This window comes from Hetaerina americana, unplaced genomic scaffold, assembly GCF_022747635.1.
Source record: "Hetaerina americana unplaced genomic scaffold, ioHetAmer1.1.p SCAF_22, whole genome shotgun sequence".
In the NCBI taxonomy this organism is placed as follows: Eukaryota; Metazoa; Arthropoda; class Insecta; order Odonata; family Calopterygidae; genus Hetaerina; species Hetaerina americana.
In genome coordinates, this window is record NW_027286786.1 from 7,593,097 (window position 1) to 7,611,589 (window position 18,493).

At 36.8% G+C, this 18,493-nt stretch overlaps 1 protein-coding gene across 4 annotated transcripts in view; it reads right to left on the minus strand.

The window, feature by feature from the left end:
* Positions 1-5,067: 5,067 nt before the first annotated feature.
* The window catches only part of Gclc (glutamate--cysteine ligase), a 66,135-nt gene continuing 52,709 nt past the window's right edge, over positions 5,068-18,493 (minus strand). For all 4 annotated transcript variants that reach the window (XM_071586383.1, XM_071586381.1, XM_071586380.1 and 1 more), the window contains 3 exons: positions 17,803-18,006; positions 15,177-15,358; positions 5,068-6,170 (listed from right to left, as the gene is read on the minus strand). In XM_071586383.1, coding sequence (XP_071442484.1) covers positions 6,002-6,170; positions 15,177-15,358; positions 17,803-18,006 — 555 coding nt within the window. In that variant the 3' untranslated portion in view covers positions 5,068-6,001. The remainder of the gene's footprint in view (positions 6,171-15,176; positions 15,359-17,802; positions 18,007-18,493) is intronic.

Below are 18,493 nucleotides of genomic sequence, written 5' to 3' on the forward strand. Positions count from 1 at the left end.
TTATCCCTAGGCTGTATGTAATGCCCATCAATGGTTTAGACAAGGTTTATGAGGTTGTCATCTCACAAAAGCCTTGCAAAGCGGAATCTACAGCAGCAGCACAAAAGATCAAAAATAGACTGAACCTCGAAGAATAGGGACTGGGAATGTTAGGATGATGTGGAGGACAGGGAAACTAAAAAATATGAAGTGGGAGAGGGAAAGAGGAAATATAGTTGTTTTAGAGCGACATGTTATTCGAAGTTCTTGTGCGTAAACATTCAGTGCACATGCAATAAATTACTAGACCTTGAGGTTCTAGTAAACAAGTACAAACCCCATGTGACCTGCATCAATGAACGTTTGGTTAAATGCAAGTGAACTTGAAACTCTTCATGTGCCTGGGTATGTTATCGCTAGCGCTTTTTGCCGACCAGTACACAAAAATGGAGGGGTTTTGATTCCACTTTCTGAATGTTTTTCTGTATTCCAATTGGTTTCCCATGCGAATTTCTCCATGAAGAACAATCATTTGAATCCTGTGTTGCCTGCTTCACAATGGATACTACTGTTTTTTATGCATTGTCTATTTATTGTTCGCCTGAGAGTGACTTTTGTGTTTTCCTGACCAAACTAACAAAACTCTTGGAAATAATCCATAGGTCAATCCATGACCCTTGCATAATAATTGTAATTTAATGGACGTTTCTAAAGCTAAAAAGGAATTCATGGATTTACTAACATCAGTTTACATCTATGCTAACAGCAGTGGACCTACTAGAGTGAGTGCTGGTTCTCTAACCATTTTAGAAAATGTTTTAACTAAAATCGACCTTGAACTTGTGCAAACAAAAAAAATTATTGCCCACCTATCAGATCACTACCCACTTCTTTCTCCAACTGCTGTGTCCACATCAAAGGAAAGTAATTAACACTACAAAAGGTATTTCTCTGATTCGAATATGATCGCCTTTTGTGACTTATAAATTCCCACGAGTGGTCCAATTGTTTTCCTGAAGCCCTTCAACAAAAGTTTGGGATATTTCTATTCCACCTATCAACATTACTTTGAAATCTGTTTTCCTCTTGTCTTGACACATTTGAAAAACAAAAGATCATCTGTTAAATACAAAATTCAGTGGGTCTCTGATGAAATTTGTTGGCTTTCAAAGAAAATGAAAGATGAAGCTGTGTAATACAAAAGCAAATCAAATCCAGCTGACTGTCAGGAATATTCAGTGCTCAAGAAAAATTATCGCCAAACCTTACAGTGCGCTGAAAAATCTCTCAATGACCATAGACTTACCAATGCTGACAATAAATCTAAGCGTGATCTGGAAAATTATTAATGAATCCAAAGGTACACATAATTTACAACAAGATCTTCAACTGCATGACTCCGCTGGAAATTCTATTCCAGATTGCTATAAAATGGCCTCCATTCTGAATGATTTCTACCTTTCCCATTAAAATCCCACAGTTTCAGTCAATTCAGATAATTATTCTCTTATCCCTAACATATGAATTTCATTATATCTATTTCCCTGTTCAACCATTAAACTGACCAACATTATCATTAAATTTCCTAAAAAAGTTTGTCCTGGATTAGATTGCATCCCAGGGGTAATCATAAAAAGGTCATTTAATACAATTGAAGATCAGCTGTTATTCTTAATTAATGAATCCCTAAAATTTGGCATTTTCCCAAGCCAAATCTGCTGTAGGAGTTAAGGAAAAAGTAGACATAAGTTTTTGCTAGCATTTATGAGGGATGACTTTGGCAGAAAGATTTCGTTAAATCAGTACTTCCCATTTCAGAAATAAAGAAAGACATTAAAATGCGAGGAATTTAGAAAATAATGCAGTAGTATAAACTGGAATGACAAGAAAAAAAGTATATGCAGGCTGTATAGAGAATTAAACATGAGGAAAGGGAAATAGGTGCAACAGCAGAAAAACAGGAACATATCAAAAAGGGGATACTGTGAGCTGCAAACAAAACTACAGAAAAAGGGCAAGATAACCATGAATTACAGACAAAATGAATGGATAGACAATGACAAAAATGAAAGACTGCAAACACAGAGTAAGATAAAATTGCAATGAACAGAATAAGAAATTGAGGCGGGAAACTAATCAGGTGAATGAAGCACAATGGAAGGTGCAGTGCAAGGATATGGAACGTTTACAATGGAAGGCCGAAATTTGTGCACTGAACTGGGAGGTGAAAGTACTGTCCGGAAGCAAGAAGGGAAAATTCACGCAAACTATTAAAAATAAGTCAGGAAAAATATTGATTGAAGCAGGGCATATACAAGAAATGGAAGGAATATATTGAGGAACTACGTGGTAGAGACATTAGGCCATCAAGCTTGCACATCAAAAGAAAATATGTCATAGATCTTTGGTCCAGGTCTACTTGCTGGCAAGATGGGAAGGGCAAAAAGGGAAACAAAATCTATTTAGGTTGTGCGGGTTGATAATATTCTGAGAGAAATTTTAAAGTGTAGGAAAAAGTGGGAGGAAGGGTCTTTATGGACTAATTCAGGAATTTGGCTAGAAAGTTTCATTAACTCAGTGTTAGTTCCATCCCAAAAAAGGGAAAGGAAGCCAGCCTATTATGAGCACTACATGACAATAGGTTTGATTTTGCATGTGGCCTAAGTGGTTCTCAGGATCATCAACAAGAGGATGGGGAGCTGGGCAAATGATTACTTAGAGGATGATTAGTTTGGGTTCCGGAAGGGGAGAGGCACGTGTGGTGGATTATTTGCAGCAATGAGATCACTAATAGAGACATGGGATAAAATCAAGATCTACGTATTTATTTGTTTCATAGATTACAAGGTGTTCAATAAAGTAAATTTAGAAGAATTAATGAACATAATATATGACAGGTGACTTATCTGAAACATGTACGTCTCAAACTACTCGGCTGTAAATGGAGGATGGAGGGTCCAGATGTGCAGTGCTAGGAGTAAGGCAAGGTTGCTCATACTCACCCTTGTTTTTCAACGTATGTGTGGAGGAAATTACAAGGGTAATCCCAGAAGTACCCAACCTAACAAAGAAAAGAAAAATTTTGGAAAAAAATGTATTTATTTTTCAATATAATCTCCTTTCAGCTCTATACACTTTTCCCAGAAATATTCAATAAGTTCAATACCCTTTTTATGATAAGAAATGTCTTACTCCTCAAAATAGCCATTAACTGCCGACAAATTTCTTCACGGTTGGAAAATCTTTGACCACTGAGCCATTTTTTCAAGTTTGGGACCAGAAAATAATGTGAGGGGGCTAAATCTGGCATGAGGTAGCAATTCAAACTGTAATTCATGAATTTTGGTCATTGTGATTGTCAATGGATTTGTGGGCTGGAGCATTGTCTTGAAGAAACAACACTTTCTTCTTGGCCAAATACGGCAGCCGCCTTTGCTAGATTTATTCGCTCAAATGTTGCAATAAGTTTGCATAATACTTGCCTCTAATAGTATTTCCTTTTTCAACGTAGTCAATGGAAACTATCCCACATACATCCCAAATAACCAATGCCATGACGTTGCCTGCACATGAAATGGTCTTCACCTTCTTTAGAGGCGGTTCTCCCTTTTGAATCCATTGTTTTTATTGTTCTTTTGTCTCAGGTGTGAAGTAATGGACCCATGGTTATGAAACGGCGCAAAAGTTCTGCTTTGTTGGTGTGAAACTTTGCTAAACACTCAATTGAAACATCTTTATGACACTAGTTTTGCTCAACTTTGAGCAAATGCAGCACCCATCTTGCACACAGCTTTCTCATGTCCAAATTTTCAGCTAATATGCGATGTACCGCACTTTTTGAAATACCTACTATGTCTGTTAGCTCGTGCTTTTTCAGTCGACGATCATCCAGTATCACTTAGTGGATTCTCTTCTCCGTTTCTGGAGTCGTCACCTCATTTGGTCGACCAATGCGATGCTCGTCTTGACAGCTCGTACGGCCTCGATCAAACTCTGCCACCCAATATTTTACTGTTGTAAACGAAGGAGCAGACTCACCCAGAGTAGAATCCAGTTCAGCTTTTATGTTGGTTGGGCCGAGGCCTTTCAAATGAAAGTATTGTATCACATGATGCTGACCAATTGTCACAATTTTCACAAATTCACTGAAAACGTTCCCTATTGATGGCTGCCAAACAAATACCAAACAAGGTTGTGTCTTCAAACTTGAAATATATGCTTAATTGATGCATAATTTCTAATACAGTGATATTTTTCAAATTACTACCGCCATCTCTAAGTCTGGCCGGGTACTTTTCGGACCACCCTCGAACTTGCCCTGTTCCTTTCTAAAATTGTGTCTTATCTACTCATAGCATCTACTAGGTCAGGCCGGGTACTTCTGGGCCTTCCCATGCATACAAGAAGCATGGGAAGAACTGCAGATAGGAATGAATGTTGGCAGGGAATCCATAAAATCAGTACAGCTTGCGGATGATCAAGCTTTATTTAGCAAGTCAGCCAAGAGATTGCAAGCATTGCTGTGCATATTGGAAAGTCAGTGCAATAAGTATGGGATGAGAATAAAGGTAAACAAAACCAACACCTAGTTGCCACTGGAATTTTTAAAATACAAGGAACTGCCAATTTGCCAGTTTGGATACCCTCAAATTCCTGCATTTCAATAAAATCCATTTCCTTCTAACATATGGCATTCTGCTTTAGGGTAAAGGCTTGCATGCCTGAGAGGCCTTCAGCCAAAATAAGCAAGCAATGAAAACTATGCTTCAAGTGAACTAATGCATAACTGCAAAAGAACTATTTCAATCTCAGCAAAAATCCATTCTTATTCCCTCCTGGTTTAAAATATGACCACCATAATACTACACAGAGAGGTGTTTTGCTTGTTTAAACAAGTAAATCCTGTGAAAAAGGCTCCCACTGAGCTACTTCGGTCATCAATAATAAGGTCACAAAATATCAAAATGTATTAGGCACAAAGACATTCAAAATAAAAATTAAAAAATCCTGACGAAAGTGGCATTCTATTCTATTTAAGACTTCTTTGCGAGCTTTTCCTTAATTGCTTTCAATGGAAATTTTTTATTCATACTCATTGCTACATGCACTTATTTTTATTTGTCCTCATGCTCATTTTATAATTGCTTTGTCTTTGTTGTTTTACCGGAGTTACCCTGTCCGCGGATCAATTGGGTGAATAAATGCATTACTATGCACCTGGTTTGTGTAACAATCTTCAGTCTGAGATAAAACTTCATTTACTGTCTCTTTAGTCACCTAGTTAATTAAGATGATAATACCAGGACTGTAATATAGGATAAGGATCACTATGGACGTTTAGATCTTCAAGTATTTTCATAATGATATATTCTATTACAGGCAGTAATAAACTCATTTATCAATTATAGTATAAGTACAGTGTGAAAGCAAATAGGATCAAATAATGTGAAGAAATATTCAGAATGACACAAATGGTTAATTATGCCAAGGCTTTACACAGTGCTTTTATAACATCAAATACTTTATGCCATAAGTAATTTCATCACTGGATTTACATATTATACAATAAAAGACTTTTCCAAAAAAGTCTGTAATTCTGTACAATTCACTCATACCATTTACACCTCATTAAAAATATCTTTCTACATGCTGTAATTTAAATTAATCAATAAAACATTCACAGCAGCACCAATGATTAGGGTAACTTATTCTAATTTAACAGTTTTAACTGGATAAGATTCTTTCATTTAAAAATATAAATTTTAATAACATTTTCAAATAGATTAAAAGAACTGTGACAATATTTAACCATATTCTCTACATTAGAGTGATCACACAGAAATTTCCATCTTTTCAACACTTACAAACTTGCAAAAAACAAGGAAAATGTATATTCTTCTCTAAAAATAAAATAAAAAGTTTCATTTAATGTTCACATTACAACATGATCACAAATTTTTGATTCGCAGCCATAATTACATTAAAACCTTGCAGAAAAAACGATCATCCAGCATTCTGCTGATCATTCAGCTGAACATTCAGCTTTAGAAATAGTCTGAGGCACAGAATCTTGGGTTTTGGAAATTAATGGTGCTCCAAGAAGATCTGGGCAAGGAATGATGCCATTTTGAATGCTGTCTATTGTTTTTAGCAAATCATAGTTGATTTTTTCGCTTATCACAGAGTCCTTCCTGCAAATAAGGATAAAGATATGAAATTACCAAAAAAACAAAGGCAATTCCATGAGGCTTCTGGCTTAATGGTTTTCATTGAGAAAAAACTGAAATATTTCACACTTCAAAGATACTCTAAATATGAAAGTTAGTGCATAGCTAATTTTATTTATGGGTCATAGATACTCAATGGAAACTTTAAGAGCCATTAAGAAATTAGGTCCAAGTCATGAAGATTTTTGGCCATTCTGTGCCTTTACTAAGAGCACACAGTTCATTGGTTTATGGACTTAAAAATATCAAATTTATAATGTATTTCTCGAATAACAAAATAATCCCTCAAATTTAAAAGTATCATTATATTTTTTTGAGATTATTCATGGTGAAAACACAGATTCAGATCCTTAGCCAAAAGAGAATTACTGAATGACTTCCAGAGAGTTCACATTAAGAGTGCACAGGAGGAAAATTCCATATTTTAAATGTCCAACTGCAGCATCATCCAAATGCCACACACAATTTTTTATAGCATAAACAAAAAAGGCCTCGTCTCCAGGCACCTTTACTGGTACTTTCAACCAACATTTTTTTACCTTTTCCCAAACTTTTACTTTAAAAATGTGCCATTTCCATTTTGAAATGATGATTTGAAAGTCTCCTGGTAGTTGGCAATAAACAAATCTATGCTCAACCCCTGGACTCCCACGAATCAAACCCGGGACTAACCAGAGGGCCCAGGTTCAGTTCCCGGGCAAGCCTCTCTGGGCACCCTCAGCTCCACCCAAGCTGTGTGATTTTTCAGCAACCAGATCTTCCAGGGAAACCATAACCGGCACAGAAAAGGCACTGGCCCCCGTACCCTGATGTGTGAATTTTTGCCGAGCTTAGTACTGGATGAACTTTACCATCACCTACCAAACTGACCTTCGGGTTAAGAAGATAAGCATACTTATAATACCAGAACCTCTAAAGATCTGCACCAACCATTTGTAAGAACTAAAAATGCAGCACTTGGGCCTAAAATTATGAACCTCATTCTTTTTAATTAGTTTCCTGACAATGTAAGGAATCTCAATATATGTCACTATAAAAAATTAAGCTGCGAATATCTGTTAAAGCATATGTTTTACTCTGGCAATGAATACCTGTAACTCTAACTTGCAGCTGTATATTTTCTTCAATGTGTTCTAAATTTGTACAACAAATCCTTAGACAAAAATAAATAAAACTGGTTAGTTCTTTCTCTTAGAATGATTCATCAGTTTGAGATCGTTATATTTTTTATCAGTATTCCATATAACACTTAGATTTCAAAAGTTAAAGAGAGCACACTTTGAGAGATTTAAAATAAAGAATGATGCATCTAGCCCTTATGGGTTTTGAGAAATCGAAAATTCAAACTGCGCTTTCTGCGTGAATTTTGTGAGATGCATCATTTTATGCTGATTTTCAAAATATTTTGATTGATCTATATTTTTTTATGCTAAAACGAGATATTATTTTAGCCTAACTCGCCAGCTGCCAAAATAAGCAGTAATGTATTAAACATTTAGGCCGCCCTTAAAAACTTCTTGGCTTTTATAACTAAGAAAGGGTTGGTCTGACAATTCTGAAATTTTGGTAATCGTTCTAGAACTACACCATGCAGAATGAATTTCATCCAAATCCAAGTGGGTGGGTTTCATGATGGGTGCTGGACAACTGACAGAGTATGACACATTCTTCAACACTTCTTTAAGTGTTACAAGTGTCACAACACTACAAGTTTTGCATCAAAACAATTTTTTCTTGACGTGACTATATGTTGGAGCGTGCCCGCACCATGCAGACTTGGTGGTGGGGGCTCTGACCTTCAACACGCACCAAGCGCCAATGACCGGCAAGCGTTTTTTCTAAAGGCAAAATCGTATTTTCAGAGGATCCCTTGTCCAATGACTCAGTGTAAGCACAAAATGCAGTAAACGATTGAACAGTGGTAACAGCAGAACATCAAATTTTGTGCTGGACAGGGGAAAACCGAGTGCAGAGATGCTGGGCATGATTTGCCAAGTGTTTAAGGATGAAGGCATGTCACAAACTGTAGTTTTTAAGAGGCACAAGCTCTTCAAAGAAGGCCGAGAGAGTGTGGAGGACGAGCCCTGCGCTGGACGGCCGTCGACATCAAGAACTGATGACTACGTGCAATGTTTGCATGAAGTGCTGAATTCAGACTGTCGGCTCAGTGTGTGCATGATTGCAGATCGTATTGGTATTGATTAGATGACAGTGCACACCACTACTGCAGAAAATTGAGTGACACGAAAGATCTGCTCTGAACTCTTCCCAAAGGCCTGCTCCAAGGTAACAGAATACCTGATGAAAAAGGGCATCGCGACGATTCCATAACCCTCTTCCAGTTCTGATTTGGCACCAGCAAACTATTTCCTATTGGCAAAAGTTAAGTCCTCCCTCAAAGGACACCACCATTGAACCCCTAGTGCCATCAAAGATGTTTGCTTGCATACCCTTAAGGACCTTTCAGAATGTGTTGACCAGGGACCCTTTGAGTCATGAGAAAAACCACTGGCAAGAGTGTGTCAACACTCTAGGTACGTACTTTGAAGGATTTTGAAACATTGTAGCAATATCTGTAATAAATGTGTTGTTCCAAAACTTTTCCCGATACTTTTTATACAAAACAATATACAAACCACAAACAATCAGGAGCCGAGAAGCAAATATCAGAGCAGCAAGGGTAAGAACACACCAATTAAACTGGGTTAGTTAACTATCTCACACTGCCATGTCATGGATCCAAACAAATCCATCGACAGTGCTGCTGCCTATGGTTGCTTACAAACTCCATTACTTTATATTCACCAGCAAATCCTTCATCAATCATATTGTGCTTTAAATTATTCAATGTACGCCTGAATAGTTGGACAATCAACAAAGAATTGTGGAGCATAATGAAAACACGAAATACAACAACAAGCTGTGAGGTAGCTCTGGTGGTTTTACACAAGTGTTGATGTTCCAGTCATGTCCTTTCCATTCGATAGCTGATCATCACCATGAACTGAACATCAAGTTTCCAATTGCCATACAACATTTTCAGTAAATTTATTCTGAATAATCTATGTTTCTAAACAAACATAAAACCTGTGACTAGAGCCAGAGACTTACGATAGAATACAAAGGTAATGTTGTATGGTATTATAATAGTATCAATGAACACTAATGCCAGCCTAGTGGAAAAACCAAGGCCTGCTACACTTGCTATAAACAAGTGGTGTACAGATTCTAGATTTAAATGTAAATAAAAGTAAAATCGCGTACTTTTCAGGGAATAAGAATCTGATGGATATTCAGCTGGTAAAAATCAATGACTGATCAATTGAGCAAGTGATGGAATGCAAATTTGTAGGTATTTCTTTGTGTACAAATATGGGATGCACATGTACAAGTCCTTGAGCATAACCTCAGTTCTACTTGCTATTTATTAAGACACCTGCATGAGACTACTAGCAAAACAGTACTACTCAATTTAAACTATGGGGAAATGTATTCAAATATAACCTTTAGCATAATATTTTGGGGCTCAGCTGCCATTTCTCTAACCATCTTAAAATGCAAGGGAGCCATCAATCACAATAATCACTGGGTTCATCATCATAATGCACCATCGAGACTCCTATTCCAGGAATTAAAGTGGCTACCACTCCCCTGAATTTATATCAAGTTTTAAATTCTGTAAATAGAAAATAGCATGGCACTAATTCCCTTAACACTGACGATCATCATCATTACACCAGAGGAAGAAGGCCCAACCTTCATTATGGCAACATTAGAACTAAAGCATTAAAATCAGGGCCAAAGGAAATGGGCATCAGATTATACAACAAATTACCTTAAAGTATAAAGGATACTGAGGGAACTACTGTATTCAAACATACATTAAAAATATATCTACAATATAACATGTTCTACTCGTTTGACGAATATCCCAACAATATTCCTGATCTTTGAGTCCATACTTTTAAGTTTGTACTAATGCTCTTGGTCTAATTTATTAATGCTCCATAATTTTTTACTGGATATTTGAGTGCAAGTTATATTTAATGTGTGTGTATGTTTGAGCTACATATAATGTAATTTTTAGTACCATATTTTGTATCTTAATTGAAACGGCATGCATTTTACTCAATTTTGGTGTGCCTTATATCATGTACATAAACCATCCACCTGGTATTTTTGTAAAATCATCTTTGGGCAAATAAAATATACTATCATTCATTTGGCCAGAAAGACTTTTTTTGGAACATTTTCCATTTAAACTTGAAAAACTCATTACTACTTAAAAGTATTTCAATGTTAAAAAGTGCCATTCACAAGCATTCAGAAAAATTATCATCATTTCATACAAACTAATATTCATTTTGAAATCAATAATATATATATGTACAATCAAATGTTATGGAAAATATCGGAGAAATTTTGGAGACTGTGATAACAAGAACATCATTTCATATGCGATGAGAAAATATTAATAGCATATTATTTTTTGCTATTAATCAAAGGGTTATCTCAGTAAATTCATTTAAAATTGAATTATCAAATACAGATGTCCTGGGCACTGCCTTTTCACGTGATTCAAAAATTTACTGGCTACATCCTGGACATTTAAATAATTGAATGTACTATCGATTAACATTAAATTTAAACCTTAGGTATGAATGCAATGCACTTTCTTTTTGTGTAAATCCACCAATATGCTGGCTGCATTAGGAGAATAATAATAATACATTTTATTTGTCCAGAGACCAAGTAGCTACAAATGTTACACTTGATATAAGACATGTCACGGGAAAGTGACAAAATTCATTTGTGGATACAAGACATATCAGGCATTATCAAGAAATTCAGCAATTGAATAAAACATTTTCAATTTCAAGAACCTAAGTAGATTAACTTTAAATGCAGCTGCACTTTTATGGGCCTTAATCTCAGCTGGGAGTTTATTATAAAGTTGAAGGCCCATACAATTTGGGCCAGCAGCTGCATTTTTTGTACGCACATATAAAACGTGCAGCTGCTTACTCTGCCTTGTGGAATATTTGCGGATAACGCAATTTTTTACATACTCAGATTTCTTTTTGTATGTACTACTACATGAAAAATATAAATACATGGCACTGGCAATACATCCAATTTTTTAAACAGGGGACGGCAAGGGGCATTGTGTTTTGCAAAACTCATTAGCCGAATGGCTCTTTTTTGGACCCTGAAAATAGCCAAGGCCTTCGATGATGAACCCACCAGTAAAGGATTTTATAGGCTATGTGAGAATAAAATTCACCATAGTATAGTGCACAGAGAACAGCCACTGAAACTGTGGATCTAATGGACCTTATTGAAAAGCAGGCCGAGCTTAACTTACTGGTTAAAGTACTTATGTGTTCATCCCAAGAAATTTGAGAATTGATGTGGAAACCCGAAAATTTGGTATTTTGTACTTGTGGGATCACCTCCCATCAACTTCAATAGAAAGTACTTTGCTTGCTTTATTTTTATTTGCACAATATATTAGGTGAGACTTCTCTATATTCAAATCTAGGAAATTATTATGACACCAAGAGAGTAAGGTGTGGCTAACCTGTTTACACTTAACTATTAATTCATCAAAAGTAGGCGATACAAGAATAATGTTGGTGTCATCAGCATATAACAAGGGGGTAGCACCGTTTATATGTTGAAAATTATCAACAAGGTCATTTATATAAGAAATAAACAAGACAGGCCCAAGAACAGAGCCTTGAGGAACACCTCGATTAAGGACCTTACTTGGGGAAACAAAAGATGTACCATTTTTAGAAACGACCACATGTTGTATTCTATTAAATAGGTAGGATTTAATCCAAGCATTAGGTATGCCACGAATACCCATCCTTTGGAGTTTCTTGAGAAGTAATTGGTGGACAACACAATCAAAAGCTTTTGAGAAATCAAAAAATATTGCATCAACTTCCATTTTTTTATCTAGAGCGTTTAAAGTCGGGGTTATTAACTGATAGTTGGCAGAAGATGTAGATTTATGCTCCTTAAAACCATGCTGAGATGGTGAAAGCAGATTGGAAACCTCTAGGTAAGATATTAACCTAATATAGAATGCCTTCTCAAATATTTTGCTGAATTGGTTCAGCAGAGAAATTGGACGGTAGGAGTTAATGTCATGTCTATCACCCTTGTTTTTATAAAGTGGAATGACTTTTGACACCTTCAGAGGAGATGAAAACACTCTAGTCGGAAAGATTCATTCAAGAGAAAATGAAGAGGCTGCATGATGAAGTCGATACATTGCTTAATAATGTAACTGGGAATTCCGTGAAAACCAGAGCTTCGTTTTTTGCCCAGATTCTTCACTATATTTTTTAGTTCAGATTTTGTGAGGGGATAGAGAAATAGGGACTTTGAGTGGGTAGCAGCAATGGCTTCTAAATTAGGAGAGTTGCTCTGCTTAGCAATGGAAGGTTGAAAGTGATCAACAAAGTTACAGGCAAGTTTGGAAAAGTCTGAGATAATAACTCCTGATGAATCCTTAATCTGGATTTGAGACTGCTTCCTGGGTTTGTTTCTGGAGGTATTAATAATTTTCCAGATTTCTCTAGATTTACTATCAGAGTTAATGATCCTATGGTCATTATAACAATGTTTAGCTGACTGTAGCATTTGACGGTAATGCTTTTTCCTTTTTGCATATTCAGTCTTAAGTTCGCAATTAGTTTTACTAGAAATGGCCAGCTGTTTAAGATGTTGAGCCATGAAACGTATTTCATTACTTATCCAAGGTTTACACTTAGGAGACTTGGTTATTTTCTTGTACTGAACAGGAAATGACACGTTAAAGTAGTGCAGAAATTTAGTATAAAAATTATCAAAGCTTTCATCAAAAGAGGCAGTGTTGTACACATTGTGCCACTCCTCAAGCCACAAGAGATTCAAAAAATGATGAATGTTAGAGCTATTGAAAGATCGAGTGGGATAAACCTCCAAAGGAATGTTAGCATTCATTAGAAAAGAAGCAACAATGGAGTAATGGTCAGAAAGATGTCCTAGTAGTTACTTCATTACCATCAAAATTAGAAATGAAAACATCAAGTCAGGTAGAAGAATGTGTAGTTATGCGAGTGGGTTCCTTATTATGTACACGTAAGTTATAATATTGAAGAATATTCAAAAATTCAGTTTTATCAGTTGTGTTAGCCAACACAAGGGATTGTAAATCTGTTTTATGGCTAACATTTTTCGTTTTTTGTCTAATAATGTATCAATTAATGTCTCAGTGTAGCCGTTATTGTTAGCTATTTGTTTGATGAGGGATATTTCTTTAATAAGTTCTTCGTTTGACAGTGGTATGCTGAGTGCTCTGTGTAGCATGCTATGAAATGCTGCCAATTTTTGGTTTATTGCGTGTTTAGATGAGGCGTGTATGACTTGTTCTGTGCAGGTTGGCTTGCGGAAGATGGTAAAGGCATGTTTTCCATTTTTAATGGACATGGTTAGGTCGAGGAAACTAATTTTCCCATTTTCTTGCACTTCCAGTGTGAATTTAATGTTGTCGTTTAGGGAATTGAGGTGTAAGAAGTTATTTAGTTGTCTTGAGGTTCCCGTCCATAGGCACAGTATATCGTCTACGTAGCGGAACCAGTATTCCACTTTGTTCAACAGGGGGTTTACAGTTAAACAGTTTCTTTTCCAGGTGATCTATAAATATTTCCGCAAGGAGTGGGGACAGAGGGGAACCCATTGCTAGACCATCCGGTTGTTCGTAGAAATTACCGTTGAATAAAAAATAGTTCTGGTTGACACAAACTTCCATGAGTGAGATTATTTCCTCTATGATGAGTGGGGGGGCTTTGGCTTCTTCCAGTATCTCCTTTGCTCGTTGCACTGCCTCCACTTTGTGTACATTTGTGAAGAGACTCACTATATCGAAGGACACTAAGAGGCCTTTTTTGGGTGGTTGCACTTTGGATAAGGTGTTGGCTAATTCTATGCAGTTTTTAACACTATGGGTGGCTTGAAATTTTGAGTATTCCAAGAATTTGCACTTGATAGTCCTAGCCAATTTGTGTACTGGCGATGAGATCCATGAAATCACGGGGCGGACAGGGACGGCTGTTTTGTGGATTTTCGGTAAGCCATAAAACCTGGGGGCTATGGGATTCATCACTAAATTTTGGTATTTCTCCGAGGTTGATAGGAGGTCCTTGATGTTCGAGAGGGCCTTCCTACATTCTTTTTGAAATTTCATTGTGGGGTCCTCTTTTATTTCTATGATGTGATTTTCTTTAAAAAAGTCCAAGCACTTGTCGTTGTAGGTTGTTCGTTTCATAATTGTTGTGGAATTTCCTTTGTCAGCTTTAATGACCACAAGATTGCTTTCTCCGAGGGTTTTCTTTAAGGAATTTACCGTGGATATTTCAAGTTTCAGTTGGTGGGAGGGTTTGATGCTTTTAAGTGCGTATTCAGCTGTTAAAATTTTCTTCAGGTTATGAGAACAAATTCAAAGATTGAGTTTTACGGTTGATAATACTGTGTGACTTATTAAAAACTAAGATGGGAAAAACCATCCCAAGAAGTGATCATAGACACTCTTATGCATCTGGTTTGGAACTCGGACTGAAACAATCCCAGACACATTCTGGACACCCCACCACCTTCCAAACCACCAAACCGGAGTTCAGGACCCGAGGCCAAGCTCATTTTGGGGCTCGGAATGGGTTTTGCTCCAGCAAAACTACTACGAGGAGAAAGTACGTGTTCAATTAGACAATTAGAAAAACTAGGACGGCAGCTCGTCCAGTCCCTAAGAAATCAAGCCATGATAACTCTTTCAAAGCAGCACAACTTGAGCATGTTTCTATCCATCAAACGAGGCGTAACAGCTTTGACCCCACACAGCATCAATAGATAGGGACACCAGTGGCGACAGATTTCAACATAATGTCCAAAGTCCACAGCAGCCATGTCAATGTCACTGACCTGTAGTCAGGATGAGTGGTCACATATTTCCGGAGCCACTGAGCGGTGGTCTGGAGCTCCCCAGATGCACGCCGTTGGATCAGCTTCAGGTACTGCTGGATTGTGCAATGCGTATCGGCATCCACATCCATTCCACTGAGGTAGCTGGTGAGGAGAGGAATAAGGCCGGGGAATTCTCCCTCCTGTGAACAAATGTCACGCCACCCATTAGAATGGAACTTATGCAAACGACACAAAATCATAAAGAATCAGAGAAACTGATGATTAAATTTCTGATCTTGGAATTCGATGACAATATATTTACATTTTTGTTGGGATTCATTTCCCATTCAGCTGAAATGTTTGCTAAATATAGTAACAAGCTATTAGCAGGACTGGTTCTAGCATAATGAAGAAAGACTATCCACAATAAAAAAGAACCATAAACACAGTAATCAACCCAAAGGTCCGTTTGGTAGGAGATGGTAGGGTTCATCCAGTACTAAGCCCTACGGCATGTGAAATTCATGCATTAGCAGGATAATTAAGGGCCAGGTACGCTTTCCCAGGCAGATCTGCTTGATCCAAAAAATCACAGCTTGGATGGACCTGAGGGGGTCCAGAGTGGTTTGCCCGAGAATCAAACCCAGGGCCCCCCGGTCAGAAATCCAATGCTCTTCCCCTGGACCCTTGCTTATCCACAATAGTATCAATAAAAATAATCTCTCTCCTCTTTGTCAGTCATAAGACTTGTGATTCCTTTTGATCTGGCCCACTGCTTTGCCACCCACTGGCACAGCTTCCCTGCAGATGCTGCAGAGTGGCTTTGCAATGCCTTCCCCATGCAATGCCTTCCCCACTGCATGTGCTATTATCTATGGGTTCACTTCGCAAAGTGTTATTCAAGCATCATGTGCACTGCACTTTGTTCAGAGGAATTGCTGAAGAAAAAATGTCATGGTTGTCATTAACATTTGGGAAAACTTTGCCCAAATCCTTGGTGTTTCAATGAGTGAATTCTCACTAAATTGAAGAGATAAAATGTCTTGGGCGAGAGTTAATAATCTACTTGTTTAGTTTAAAAATATTTTAAAAGATGGAATTTTCTCAGCACAATATATGCAAACAAAAGGACCACAAATGCAAGGAGGCAAGGAATAAGGATTTTGGATTGAATTTAATGAGGCAGAAAGGATGTAGAGCTAAACAATGACTCATTTGAATATGCCGCATGGGGTCTTAGAATATTTGGTGTCATTTTAATTCGTTATGTCCAAAGAATACAGAAATGTGTAGTGCCATCGCCCATCAAAAACCTAAACTAGTAGGTAGTCTAGCGTTAAAAAGTTATTGTGTGTCCTAAAATATATTACTGAATTAAATGAATGAATATGAGAATCAGGATCAAAATTCTCTCTATAACTTTCTTTTCAAATAGAGAAGTTCATTTAGTCATGGATGTTTGAAAAAAATGTAATTCTATTCACTGCGCTTGTAGTCCAATACCCTCCAGTCCGGCTACACAATCCTACTGGTGTTAAGCCTGCTCAGAGCAGAGAACTGCCAGCAGCTTGAGCCGGTTCGTTGGATGTGAAGGTGGTGGACACACAGCTTTACTGTTTGTTACATTCTAGCAAAAAAATATTTTGTCGTACATTTCCACTTTAAAGAAATTGGCAGCAAGACAGGCATAACAATTTATTTCAATTTTCAAGCATGTAATTACTGTCAATAGACCACAGGCAGCATTGAAGAAGTACGCAAGTTTCTCATTAGATTGCACTAATGATGAAAATACAAGGCAGTGGCCAGGATCTGAGCAATTAACATGTTACATGCATTTTCATTAATTAGTGTGAGCTCTGCAATTAGCTCTGCAATTTGTTTGCATACAAATAATTTTTCATGCCCATTTTTATTTACATCACATTAGCAAAAGTAGATTTTTCATAATTTTGCGCTGCATGGATGACAACAATATAACATTCGTCTTGCAATTGAAATTTTAAATAGACATGAGTTAAAAATAGCGTTCAAATAGATCAAAATACCTTTTTTTTAAAGTCTTTGCCATAATAGATTATTTTCTCAGCACATTCCAAGATACGATGCATAACCTCTAACCAATGATGCACCATGCTTGTGATATCTAACAAGTATGGTCACCTAGATAGGTGCTACAAATTTGTACACATATTATTACAACATGGCCCTGATGAAATCATCCGGCAAAGTCAAAAATGACATAAATCCTGCAATTTCACAAAATTGGACAACAACTTATTATTATTTTCTCAGTTGATATCCTTACACCCATGATATAAAATATCCACACCGATGTCATAATTTCGTGAAAAATCATAGGAAATATATAATCTGTGATTATTACACCACCATCAGCAAAAATGAGATGCATATATGGTGAACCTGTATTTATTTTATTTATTATTTATATATTTTGTACATTTAGAACCACATGGTCTTATTCTACGGAGATTTCCCTGTACCTTGAAAATTTGTGCACTCAAGATCACTTGTTCATTTTCTTTCATAGGAGAAAAAGTGACCAGAATCCATTATTTTAATGTTGGGTGTTATCTCTCGCGAGATGCTAAGCAGATGTGCAGCATAATTTTAATGTCCTCACCTTTCCGTTGATTATTTCATTGATGGTCATTTGGGCGTACACATCACAGTTGGAGGGCAGTTTTGACGATGCATCCACAGGGAACACGGGGCAGTGGCAGGTTGCTTCCGGAGGTGAAATGCTTGTCGTGATGTCCTTGCGAAACCAAAACTTCTCACTTTGAATAGCATTCCTCTTTTGTGCTTTTTGCATATTATCATCCACCTGAAAAAATATTTATGCATTACTTAAAACGAGACTAAAATTACAGTTGCATCCAATTTTTGCAGTTAAATATGTATTAAAAATCATAACAATACTTTTTAGCATTGTCACAAGATGGAATTTAGGCAAATCCACCTGAATATTGCCATAATATGATTTATTTGTAAAATAAATTGATGATAATGAGGGTTATGTAAATATGAAACCCACACAAGGTAAATATTATGAATGATTCAATATCTGCATAATCATGAAATTCATAAAATTGTCTTTGTTTTATGGCCACAGATACACGTATACCTGTGCGTTTGGCTGTCTCAGCCAGCCCATTCATCATTTATGGGCATATGTGCTTCGGGTGGCTCATTTGTTTTCAATAATCTTCATTTCAGTCATTCTCAGTAAAGCTTATAGAACTATAATAACAAAATTTCCTTTTATAACATATAGTCTAGATCCTACTGAGAAACAATTTATTCAAAAAATG